Here is a 13,367-nt window from a genome sequence, read left to right on the forward strand (position 1 = left end):
GGTAACGAGAAACGAAAGACTGCAGAGAGAAATTGAATCGAAACAGGCTTGTCAAACAAAGCTGCGCAGACTGACAGGAAAAATCCCGTCAAAAGGCCGAAATCATTTTTTGAGACTTTGTTAATGTAACTCAGTACTTTGCATTCATACGCACTTTGCTCGTAAAGTGGGATTCAAACGAGGAAAAATTCCACCCTTCTCTAGCAGGGAGTTGCGAACGCTTCACCAAAAATGTCATGCCTTTAGGCGCAGGGGCAGGTTCCTCTATTGATAGGTATTGCGCGTAGGCGCCAACCATGCCGAGGGGTGAGCAACTCCCTCCGATTTCGTTGCGGTATTTCAGTACGGAATCCAGTTTGGTGGCACAGAGATAGCTTCCTCACAAGGAACACCGTTGCGGTTGTTTTTTTTTCTGTTGCAGTCGTCAAGGAACATATGAAATCGAACGAAGTCTATCTCGACCCTTCGTAGTAGTGGTTCAGTGCGCCTTCCTCACTTTGCAACAGACAAGCGAGTTCAAGGTCTGCTTCGATTTTGACGCCTACTTTCTGTGCCGCGGTGTGTTCTGTTCGCATAATTTCGGCTTCGCACCTTGTTCATAGGCTTGTATATTTTACATGGATACTTACCAGTCGTGCTCTTAACATCCACATTCATTGTTTCAATAATATTCAAAGCTTCATCGAAAAAAAAATGTGTCTTAGGTCATAAAATTCGCTCATTGGCTGTTGGGAAGTGACGTTATGAGACCTAAAGTGACGGACCCAGAGTGGAAGTGACGTCGCATCCTGTAAAGGTATCAACAGTTTCTAATGCTACCGCATTGCCGACAGATAAGGTAATTCGGTGTCCCTGCGAATTTTTTCTACTTTCACTCAGACGACTCCGTTCAGAACATAAGGCGCTGTCCGTGTGTTGCACTGAGCGACAACGAATGAACGGACGAGTGATCTTACAAAGCTGGCTGCATTTTTGTTGTCCTTACTGGTACTCTTGCCGCGTTCCCATACAAGCGTTTCCTCGGCGTCTCTCGCAGGCATAAACCACGGACCCATCACATCGGGCGTGATTGGTGCCCGCAAGCCTCACTTCGACATCTGGGGAAACACGGTCAACGTTGCCAGCCGCATGGAGAGCACCGGAAAGGCCGGCAACATCCAGGCGAGTAGAAATGAATCCTCGATCATAGGGACCTTCAGCATACCATGTAATAGAAAGTGTAAACTGCGTTTGAGCAGTTAGTTGGCTCTTTTTGTAAGCGAATTCGACTGACGCTAGCCTGGCGATTGCGCGAAAAGCCTTCCCGGTGCAGATATTAGAGAGTTATAGCATAGCATGATTCAAACTCCGCTGCCGTGATCCGCTTCCGCGGACACCACTGACACGGTGACGCATGACCACTGAGTAGGCGTTGATTAGTCTCGACGGGGCCGGCGCGCACGCATATGACTGGCACGTGGCGCCATCTGGCGCCCTCAGGGCGTTCTGCGCATGTGCAGTGGTGCCCCGCCGAAGCGGTTAACGGTAGCGGATCGCGGATTGCGCTTTGCGTTAACTCTCTATTGCTGTGAAAGGAACAGCATTTTAACGTTCCAGAACTATACCGGGTGTTACACCGACGACGTAGCCACTGGCTAGCTTTGACGAGTGTAATCGGCAAACAGTGCATTTCGAACTATGAACAGTTTCGTTTAAAAAAAATGCTGTTGGCCCAGCACTGTTAGGACAGGATATTCATAGCGAAAGCGCGGCGACTTCTGGATCGGAATAGTTAATATATGAAACCCATTCATTCACTAGATGCGCCTTATTAAGAATGAAACCTTGAGCAGTCATGGTGGAGACAAAACACCAGGCCACCGCCATGCTTAGACTTTTCTTTTCGGCACTATTTCCATTCAATAAAAAAAGCCGTCATGGTGGAGTGGAAGCGTCTCCGCCTGAAACGCCGAAGGCCCTGGTTCGATTCTCAGCCTCGCCACAGGTCCTTTTTTATTCAGTGAGTTGTTTCAGTGGCTCCCATAGATAGCGCCACCGAATACATTGGTTAGCGGTTAAGCGCGTAAGGGCGGGTAAGGGAAAGGGCGAGTAAGGGTGGCTTCGCGGCGAGGCGCGCGGTGTGACGCCATGCCAGATGGCGCGGCGAGCGCGCGGCGTCCGCCAGCTGCAGCCGTTGCTAGGCAACGGCTCTATGCCTTCTCTTCAGGAGTGACACAGCGAAATGACAAGTTCGTGGCCAATGTAGCTTTCTATACAAAAAAGAATCCTCGCCCCCACTTGCTAACTAGAATACTGGCGAGAGCAAGGGTTGCGTGTTTTTGACGTGGTGTCTTCCATAGTGCGTTTACTGTGTCTGTTTTGGATATAACACTGAATGAGGGCACATTAGGTCCCGCTGGGTAGGAATACACGCACTTGTTCTCTCCTCCGAACCTCGTTCTCTTTGCATACTATAACCGATCTTCAGCGCAAGGCACGATGCTCTCAATACGACTCGTCACGGGGAGCGCTTATTCAAGCGAATTTCAGATTTTCAACAAGCTTTCTGGTTTTTAATATTAATGCGAGAGCGTTCGCTCATTGCGCGAAACCCCCTGCGTCATCAGAGATCTGTGGTCGAAATGCGGCACGCAAATGAAATGAAAATGAAAATTGCTGTTTGAAGAAAGGAAGTGCGCAGTATCTGTCTCACATATCGGCCGACACCCGAACCACGCATAAGAGAAGGAATAAAGGAGAGAGCGAAAGGAGAAAGGAAGAAAGAGACGCTGTAGTGGAGGGCTCCGGAAAAAAATTGTGAACACCTGGGATGATCACGTCCACAGACGTGCATTGACATCGCACAGCACACGGGCGCGGTTTGCTTTTCGCCTCCATCGAAACTCGGTCGCCGCGGTCGGGTTCGAACCCGGGAACTCCGGCTCAGTAGCTGGGCGCCCTAACCACTGAGCCACCGCGGTGGGTGCACGCAAATGACGCCATCGCCCCACCTGATATTGGTTTTTTACTTTTTGAGGAAAAGAAATGGCGCAGTAACTGTCACATTTCGATGGACATCCGAACCACGGCGTAAGCGAAGGGACGAAGGTGGAAGTGAAAGAAGAAAGGAAGGAAGAAGTGCTGTAGCAGAGGCCTCCCGAATAATTTCATCCGCCTGTGTATATTTAACGTACACTGACATCGCACAGCGCACGGGCGCACGGAGTCTAAACCTTCCGCTGGTTAGAGGACGGGTAGGTGGCCGGCGAGTGCGAACGCGCTTCGCATCGGCTCTGTACAAACACGGTGATTTCGCCCCCCCCCCCCCCAAACAATACCTGTACCATCAGTACCCCGCATCAAGCCGACGCACTACGCCTGGTCGCCATCAAACAAATCTCCATTCGAACCCAAGCCTACACCGTCACCGCCGGCACCGCCTACATCGCCTCCCCCCCCCCCCCCCTGGATGTTGCAGTAAGAGGAGTAATAACTAACGCCTACTGGGAAGAAAACCCGACACAGATTCTGGAAGACCTCATCACGGGCAACCCTAGTGCCCCCATCATCATTGATGCACGCCGCATGGGACAGACCCTTCGATCCTTAACACCTTCCGGGGTTGGGGGGGGGGGGGGGGGGTTCTGGTGCCCTGAACCATCTCCAACGGAGGCGGACTCTACAGCTGCACTTTATATAGTGGACACCTGGACGCTTGCACAAACTGTCGAAAACCAGAACATCGCGCTGATGTGTGTACCCCTCAGCGCACGCACAACTGTTCGAGGTGTGGTATCCCGCACACCCGAGAGGACACCCTGACATGCACCCCAGCCCGCATACTATGTGGAGGCGCCCACATGACGGGTACTAGAGGCTGCAAAGCCGGGGGACGCCGCTCACCGTCCGCTTCACCGCAACAGCAAACCTCCCGCGCACCGGAGCGAGACGGGGACCGCGCCAGTGCCCGGCGCTCCAGCAAGTCTCGCTCATCATCTCGTTACCGCCATGACCAACAGTCTCGACAAATTTCCTGGGCGGACAGAGTAGCAGGCAACAGAATCAACGCTACCAGCAAGCCTCCGACCTCCCCCGCCCACACAGGTGGACCCCTTGACCGGGAGCTCCCGGTCATGCGAGAGGATGTGAGTCGTAATACCTCTCTCATCAAGACCCCCACCTCCACCCCTCTACCGCTTCCGCCGATCGTTCTTCCCACCCAGCCCACTCCGCTACCTCAAACACCCACTGAAAACATGGAACAGTCTGACTCTCAAATACCCGCCGCGGTGGCTCAGTGGTTAGGGCGCTCGACTACTGATCCGGAGTTCCCGGGTTCGAACCCGACCGCGGCGGCTGCGTTTTTATGGAGGAAAAACGCTAAGGCGCCCGTGTGCTGTGCGATGTCAGTGCACGTTAAAGATCCCCAGGTGGTCGAAATTATTCAGGAGCCCTCCACTAAGGCACCTCTTTCTTCCTTTCTTCTTTCACTCCCTCTTTATCCCTTCTCTTACGGTGCGGTGCAGGTGTCCGCCGATATGTGAGGCAGATACTGTGCTATTTCCTTAATAATAACAGTAATAATAATAATAATAATAATTGGTTTTTGGGGAAAGGAAATGGCGCAGTATGTCTCATATATCGTTGGACAGCTGAACCGCGCCGTAAGGGAAGGATAAAGGAGGGAGTGAAAGAAACGAGGTGCCGTAGTGGAGGGTTCCGGAATAATTTCGGCCACCTGGGGATCTTTAACGTGCACTGACATCGCACAGTACACGAGCGCCTTAGCGTTTTTTCTCCATAAAAATGCAGCTGCCGCGGTTGGGTTCGAACCCGGGAACTCCGAATCAGTAGCCGAGCGCCCTATTTCTTCCCAAAAACTAATTTTCCAATTTTATTCCCAAAACGCCACCTCACTCTCACCCAAGAAAAAAACCGCACAACAGAGCTATCCTCTCCCTTTCCCTTTCACCTCCGCCGGCTGCAGCTCGGGTGCGTAAGATATTAGTAGCAACTGCCGCGGTCGGCAACATTCTTTTCCTTCAGTTTTTTTAATAAACCACCACTACTACTACTACTACCCACCCGTCACCTTAAATCCCTAGAAGCCCGCGTGGACGCTAATGTCGCCGAAATGAACGCGCGTCTAGAGGTAAAATTCAATCACCTCATCGACCACCTGTCCAACGCTTCGAGCTACAAATTGCAGCGGCATTTAAGCGCATGGTACACACCGTTGATATGAACCTTGCACAGTACGACACCCGCCTCCAAACAATAGAGCAGGCCCTTCCCTCTCTGCACCTCCCCAATCCGCCCCATCAATCCCGCCCACCTGCCATACAAAACTCACTATCCAACCCATGACCGAAAAAGATTTTTTATGGCTCCCCCACTTATAACAGAAACTTGGCTGCACAGCGAGATTACCGACGACCTCATCTTTCCACCCTCGTACAAGGTATTTCGCAAGGATAGGCCCTCGAGAGGTGGAGGAGTTGCAGTACTCATTAAAAATAATATACAGGCTATTTCGCTAGAAGATGTACCTGATCTTGAGTGCCTTTGCATGAAACTGTTTTGCTGGGGACATTGCTTTATTTTGTATGCGGTTTACAGGCCTCCTAACGTAACGCAAGATTATCTAACTAATTTACAAGTTCACATGTCAAATTACAAAAAGAGTAAAATATTGCTATTCGGTGATTTCAACTTACCTGGCGTTGACTGGGAACGTCTGCAGCCATGTTCCGGGTACAAAAAAAACGTGGATATTGTATTCGACATTATGTTCACGCACAACTTGTGTCAAGTGGTTCGCGAGCCAACCCGCGAATTTCGCATGAGTAATTCTGTGTTGGATCTTGCATTTGTTCCCCATGTTTTCCATGATTGCAATGTGTCTGTCGCACCAGGACTTTCAGATCATCATCTTGTTAGTGTTTTCATTCCCATAAAACCGCTTGCCAAGACAAAAACATGTAAAGCACATCGTATCATGGACTTCACACGTGCCGATGACGCCTCGGTTATTGAGCATCTTGAAACATGCATTGTCGAATTTGATGGAACCGACGCCTGCGCACTCTGGAATCAGTTTAAGAAAATGTGTCACTATTGCCTTATAAATTTCATACCTGTAAAATACAAAAACATTCGCAAGCAGACGCCTTGGATGACACGCAGTATCATTCATCTCAGACGCCGAATCAAAAGGCTAAAAAAGCATCGTGCACAGCAGAGCACAATCAACCATTTAAGAGAAAACCTCGCCCTTGCTGTACGCCGTTCAAAAGATTATTATTTCAAAACAACTCTGCCAAACTTCATAAAAAACGACCCGGGTAAATTCTGGCGCCACATTAGCGATAAAAAAGCCCCTATATCAGAAATGACTATCAACGGTACAACGGTTACCAATCAGCCTGCCATTGCTCACCATTTTAACAATTACTTTCACAGTGTTTTTTCTACACCAAAACTGTACGATGCACCAAGCACAACTTCAGCACATCCATCTGAAGTTAACTTCATCTCGTATGATGGTGTCGTTTCAATGTTACTAAACCTGAAAACTAAATCATCCCCAGGGCCCGACGATATTCCTAACGGTTTTCTTCGGAGGTATGCTGAATCTCTGGACAGGTTTTTGGTTATTATATTTCGCGCGTCATTGTTAACCGGGTGTGTACCTGAGGACTGGAAGATAGCCCGAGTCGTACCTGTATTTAAAAAAGGCGACCGCCTTCAGGTGACCAATTATCGACCTATATCCTTAACGTCATCTTGCTGCAAATTAATGGAACATATTGTCGCAACTAGCATTAATGAATTCTTAGATCGCAACAACATTCTGACAGATTACCAGCATGGTTTCCGCAAAGGGTTTTCCACAGTAACTCAACTACTTTCAGTTATCCATTCATTTGCGGCATCACTTGACAATAACAGCCAGATTGACGCGATCTTTCTAGATTTCAGTAAAGCGTTTGACAAAGTTCCACACCACAGCCTTATTCTAAAACTAAAAACTATTGGACTTCCGCCTATATTTATTTCCTGGATAAATGATTATCTAACTAACCGGAGTCAACATGTTTCAATCGGTCGTCACCAGTCTGGCTGTCTCCCAGTCCCATCAGGTGTGCCACAGGGAAGCGTACTGGGGCCACTACTCTTTCTAATATACATTAACGACATCATCGGTGAAGTTTGTACTGGAGTACATATTCGATTATATGCTGATGACTGTGTTTTATTTCGCGATGTTAGCAATGAAAACGATCAGAATGACCTACAAAATACGCTTACTAATATTGTACAGTGGTGCAAGCGCTGGGACATGACACTGAACGCAGATAAAAGTGTTTCTCTTCGCATAACTAACAAGATAAACGCTCTACAATATGCATATAAATTAGAATCATCACCATTGCAACAAGTAGCGTCCGTAAAGTACTTGGGTGTAACACTTACTAATAACCTTTCCTGGAACTCTCACATAGATAACATCTGTTCACTCGCATTCCGTAAGCTTTGTTATATAAGGCATAAACTTCGAAACGCCCCCGCTAACGTTAAGCTCTTAGGTTACAATACTCTAATTAGACCCAAGCTTGAATATGCTTGCATAATTTGGGACCCGTATACTAAGTCTAACATAAGAAAGCTCGAGAACTTTCAAAGGAAAGCAATTAGATTCATATATTCAAAATATCTACCCACTGACTCCCCCTCAGACTTGATGCGTGCTAACGGTATTGAAGAACTACAGGTAAGAAGACGAAATTTTCGTTTAGATTTTCTTTCATTACTTCTTAATAATAAACTCAGACTTGACCCTTCTGCTTATCTTTCCCCAATGCCAACACGGAATACACGACACTATCACAAAGCTCTTTTAAAACCATATTTTGCCCGGACTAACTCATTCAAGTTTTCCTTTTTCCCACGCACCATATCTGACTGGAACTCATTAACCGAACCAAATCAACCCTGAAAAACAGACGCGTTCCTCAGCCATCTTTGATATTGCGTATTATGTATTTTTTCTGCTTTGTCTTGCATTGCTGTATTGTTGTTTTACTACATTATCTTTGCTGTATTGTATTTTTGTTGCTTTACTTTTGCTTTTTGTGCACCTGCCCTTCCTGCTTGGACCTAACCATGGTCTGCAGTATGCACATAAATAAAATAAAAAAAAAACCTGATCGCTCTCTGAAAAGAGGTCGAAACGAATCAGAAGATTTTTTCTTAAAAAGAAACCAACATTCTCAAAGTTCTATGTCATACACAGTCAATGTGAAGAAAAGCAAGCTCGTATATTATCCACATTTCTCGTGCCCAAATGCTTAACCGATGCCTTAGGGCCCGGCTACAAGGTCTCAAAAATGGCCAGCGGTGACTTACTGCTTGAATTACGTGACAGCATCCAGTGTTCCAAACTCTCAAACATTGCGTCTATAGGGCACATCTCTCTTTCCGTGACCCCCCACCGATCTCTCAACACAGTCCGAGGCGTAATCTCTGAAACTGACTTTATCCATCTGACTGAAGCTGAAATACTTCAACGACTATCTGACCAAAATGTTATTGACGTTCACAGAATAAAAATCCGCAAGGACAAGAAAAAAATAGATACTAAACACATGGTCCTTACATTTAACACCAGCACCTTGCCCGAAACTATCGAAGTAGGATATCTGAAGGTCAACGTCAGACACTACATACCAAATCCCCGCCGATGTTTCAATTGTCAGAAGTTTGGCCACGGCTCACAAAGTTGCCGCGGCCGAAAAACTTGCGCGAAATGCGCTTTGAAGGACCCCCATTCTAGAGAATGTCGCGCAGCACTACGCTGCGCAAGCTGTGAAGGAGACCATGCTGCATACTCCAGGGCGTGTCCGTCCAGGAAAAAGGAAATAATCAGCATAAAGACCAAAGAAAATATTTCATTCAAAGAATCGAAGAGGCGATTTGCCCTCACCAATACATTCGCCTTCACAGCGAAACCCAACTTCACTGATGTGGTGCGCAGGGGCGTAGCACCACACAGCGCTCTGGCACCTGCCGAGGGCGCTTCCACCGAGCCGATGGCAGGGCCATCCACGCCCCAGGCAGGGACAGCGAAGGCTGCTCTGCCAACCTCAAAGCAGGGAGCGCCGGTCCATTTGTTGGCATCCCGCAGGACTTCCCCCCGTCAGGGGAGGCCTGAAACTAACACAACCGCGGCCTCTCCACAGTCCTCCAGCACCTCTGTTGAGGTGATGGATACAACTCCCACTCCGCCTGCTTTACAGCGGCGGAACAGCTCTTTCGAGCGAAAAAAAAAGACAGACCCGTCATAACGGGTCCAGACCATAAGTAAACCCCATACGTTCCCAACCCAAAAAATAAAGATGACTTTTTTAGTTCAGTGGAGCTGTAGAGGCCTGTTGAGAAATTACAGTGACATAACAGATATTTTAGGGTCAATGTTGCCCGTAGCCTTGTTCCTTCAGGAAACCAATCTAGGTCCACAACATATGAATATCCTGAAACATTACAAAACTTTTAGACGCGATCGCGAGCAGGCAAGTCGACTCTCGGGAGGCGTCACGATGGTCGTTCAAAGCGGCGTCCCTGCTCTAGAAATCAAAATCAAAACAAAACTTGAAGCCATTGCGGTCACCATCGTCACCTATAAAACAATTATTATCTGTTCTGTATATATTCCTCCACATCTTACAGTAACAGTTCATGACCTACAAGAACTCATCCATGAGCTTCCACAACCATATCTAAGTAGTTGGGGATTTTAACGCTCACACTCCCTTTTGGGGAAGCGAGCGCTATGACTCTAGGGGCCAAATAATCAAAGATTTTATTCTCACAAATAATGTATGTCTTTTCAATACGGAAAAGGCCACATACTGCTCCCCTACCTCGCTGAAAATGACCTGTTTATATTTGTCGTTTACTTTACCTTCTGTTTTTAACGATTTTAAATGGGATGTCTTTGACAACCCATATGCTAGCGATCACCTCCGTATACTAATAAGCTTAATATCTCCACCAGAAGTAATCCCCACGAAACCGCGACGCTGGAAGCTGCATCTAGCAGACTGGGGACTTTTTAGAGCAAAAGCCACTTTACAAAATATAGATTTAGAAAATCTGAGCATTGATCACATAAACTAAAAGTTTACCAACTGTATTTTAACTGCTGCAGAATTAGCTATTCCGCACTCTTCTGGAGTAGTGCGACCAAACCACAAAGTGTGGTCTGCAAGGAAGCAAAAAAACAACAAAATAGAGCTTGGGGTAAATTTCGCAGGTATCCGACACATGAAAATCTCGTAAATTTTTAAAAGGCAAGAGCTAAAGCTCGGTACATCCGTCGCATTTCCGAGAAGGCTTCATGGCAGAGTTATGTTTCATCTATAAACAGTCAAATCACATCTAAAAAAATGTGGGAGCAGGTTCGGAAATTAAACGGCAAGTTCTCACCGTTCACAATTCCTCTTTTGACAATACCTGGCACAGAAACAAGCATAAGGTAAGAGGCAGACATTTTGGGTGAGCACTTCGCTGCAGTTTCCAGTTCATCGCAATATACGCAGTCATTTATAACACACAAAAATATAACCGAAACAAAAAGACTTCGAATAAGTGGGGGTGGAAAAGAACAATACAACAATTTAATTACTCTCCAAGAAATAAACAGAGTACTGTCTGCCGAAAAAAAACTGCTCCAGGACTCGACCAAATACACTACGAAATGCTTGCCCATCTTTCTGAGCCTGCCGTAGAAGAACTTTTAAGATTCTTTGACACAGTTTGGATATCAGGGAAAATACCTTAAGCCTGGAAAAAAACTATTATTGCACCGTTTCTTAAACCTAATAAACCCCCAACCTCTTCTAGCAGTTATAGATCCATAGCCCTTACCAGTTGCCTCGCCAAATCCTTCGAAAGTGTCCTGAATATAAGATTACCTTTTGTCCTTCATTCCTGCGAACTTCTAGATATCCATCAACGCGGTATTAAAAAAGGATGCTCCACAACATATCACCTAGTACGTCTAGAAAATGCTGTCAGAGAGGATTTTATCCAAAACAACACTGTCCTGCAGTCTTCTTCGATTTAGAGAAAGCGTATGATACAACCTGGAGGTTCAGGATTCTTCAGGACTTAGCTGAGCTCGGCATCCATGGCAGAATGCTGAACTCCCTTAAAGACTTTTTGTCTAGCCGTTCATTTAATGTCCGCCTGAGCTCAACGCTTTCGAGAAATTTTATTCAAGAAAATGGAGTACCTCAAGCCTGTATTTTAAGCAGTACCCTCTTTGTTGTAAAAATGAACTCTCTTAGTAAAATAATCCCAAGGTCCGTTATGTGCTCAGTCTATGTAGACGACCTTCAAATAGCTTGTACATCCTCCAATGTATCAACATGTGAAAGACAAATACAACTGACAATAAATAAACTGGTAGCATAGCGGGATAAAATTTGTTTCCGGTTTTCCTCACAGAAATCAGTGGCAATTCTGCTCTCATTAAAACGAGGCATGCATACAGATCCCACCCTTAACCTTAACGAAATAGAGTTACCCGTGAAAAATGAACACACATTTCTAGGTATAACATTTGATAGAATGCTTACTTTGCTGCCTCTCAATCTCTGTGCATACTCAAAGTACTTTCCCGAAAACATTGGTGTTCAGATAGGACATGCCTTCTACAAATGTATCGCTTTGTAGTACGCTTTACCTTAGATTATGGATGCATAGTTTATGGCTCACCGAGACCATCGTATCTTAAACGGCTGGATCCGGTCCATAATTTAGGCTTGCGCCTTTCCACTGGTGCATACAGGACGTCGCCCATAAGCAGTCTGTATGTAGAAACGAACGAACCATCGCTTACAGACAGAAGTGTGATGCTCACGTGTTCCTACAGCCTTAAAATCCGTTCACTACCTAAACACATCTGTCACCAAATAGTCAGAAAGTGCCTATCCAGAATGTTGTTTAACAACAAGCCGCAAAGTACCAGGCCACTGCTCTTGCGTTTTGAAGAAATGTGCCAAAATCTCGACGTACTAGACACATTGTCTGGCATTGCTGGAAGACGAGATCCACTGCCGCCATGGTACAATTTCCGGAAATCCGTGATCTCACTCTTACACATTTCAGCAAAAAAACAAAATCCACAACAGCATATATTACAAGAATATTTTGCAGTCGAGGAAAAATACAGTACTTGTACAGCTTTTTATACTGGTGGCTCAAAAACAGATGTTTACGTCGGATGTGCAGTGGTACAAGGGAACTGCTGTCAAATAGTAAGGCTTCCACAGTGTGCATCAATCTTCACTGCCGAATGTTACGCCGTCTATGTAGCCATTAAACAAATAGTAACACCGACTCGCTAAGTTTTCTTACAGCTCTCCACTCTAGAAATGCGGTAACTCCTATACTTGGTGATATCATACACAACATTGTAATAGCCACAGCTAAAGGACAAAACCTAAAAATCTGCTCCATGTCAGAATTAAAGGCGATGAGAGAGCAGACTTATGCGCTGCTCAAGCGCGTGATAAGCAAATAAAGAAAGTAAATATTCCGTTAAAAGATTGGATTAATTTAGTACATCGTAACATAAGGCAGAAATGGCAGTCCGCGTGGAACAACGAAGTAAAAAACAAAATACACAATGTCAAACCAGTTATAAGTGAATGGAAGTCCTGCACCCATCAGGAACGTTTTAAGGAAGTGATTATCTGCCGTCTTCGTATAGGACACACGCACCTCACACACAATTTTCTACTGACAAAACAAGATCAACCTGTTTGCGAAGAATGCGGAGACGAAGTTATGATTAACCACATATTATTTTCTTGTGCGAAACTAGAAAAAATAAAAAAGTACTTTACTAAATTCTTTACCAAATGCATTCCTTTTCATCCTGCACTGCTTTTCAGAGATGATGCAATTATTGATATGTCATGTGTTTTTAGCTTTCTTAAAGAAACCTGACTTCTCAAGAGGCCCTAAATTTTTACCCAATGGTCTGTTTGTGTTTTAGTACACCTCAACCACATTCTCATTCCGGAGAAAAGGGCTGAGGTTGCTTTTGTTTTGATTGGTTGGGGGCCTCCAGTCCTTGCCCAGCCAAGGACGGCTGATGAAATTACCCGACCCCCTTTTCAGCTTTTATTGTTAGCCATTTATAAATTTTGTTTTTGCTCTGAATACTTGGTAGAAGGAAATACCTTTTCAAGCTTTCTACACCGCCATTATTTTTCATCTTTTAAAAGCCTGCGGAAAAAAATTCCTTATACCTTGAGCTTGGCGCATGATAGCATTATATGCTTATGCGCCATTAAACCCAACACAACACAACACAA

General features: G+C 45.8%; 1 protein-coding gene across 6 annotated transcripts in view; it reads left to right on the forward strand.

Moving 5' to 3' along the window:
* LOC144128093 (adenylate cyclase type 3-like) overlaps positions 1-13,367 on the forward strand; it is a 394,302-nt gene that overhangs the window by 358,797 nt on the left and 22,138 nt on the right. For all 6 annotated transcript variants that reach the window (XR_013313680.1, XR_013313679.1, XM_077661173.1 and 3 more), the window contains one exon: positions 1,037-1,161. Coding sequence is in view for 4 of the 6 variants with exons in the window: in XM_077661173.1 (XP_077517299.1) it covers positions 1,037-1,161 (125 nt within the window). In the remaining 2 variants the exon portion in view is untranslated. The remainder of the gene's footprint in view (positions 1-1,036; positions 1,162-13,367) is intronic.

This window comes from Amblyomma americanum, chromosome 4 (genome assembly GCF_052857255.1).
Source record: "Amblyomma americanum isolate KBUSLIRL-KWMA chromosome 4, ASM5285725v1, whole genome shotgun sequence".
Lineage (NCBI taxonomy): Eukaryota > Metazoa > Arthropoda > Arachnida > Ixodida > Ixodidae > Amblyomma > Amblyomma americanum.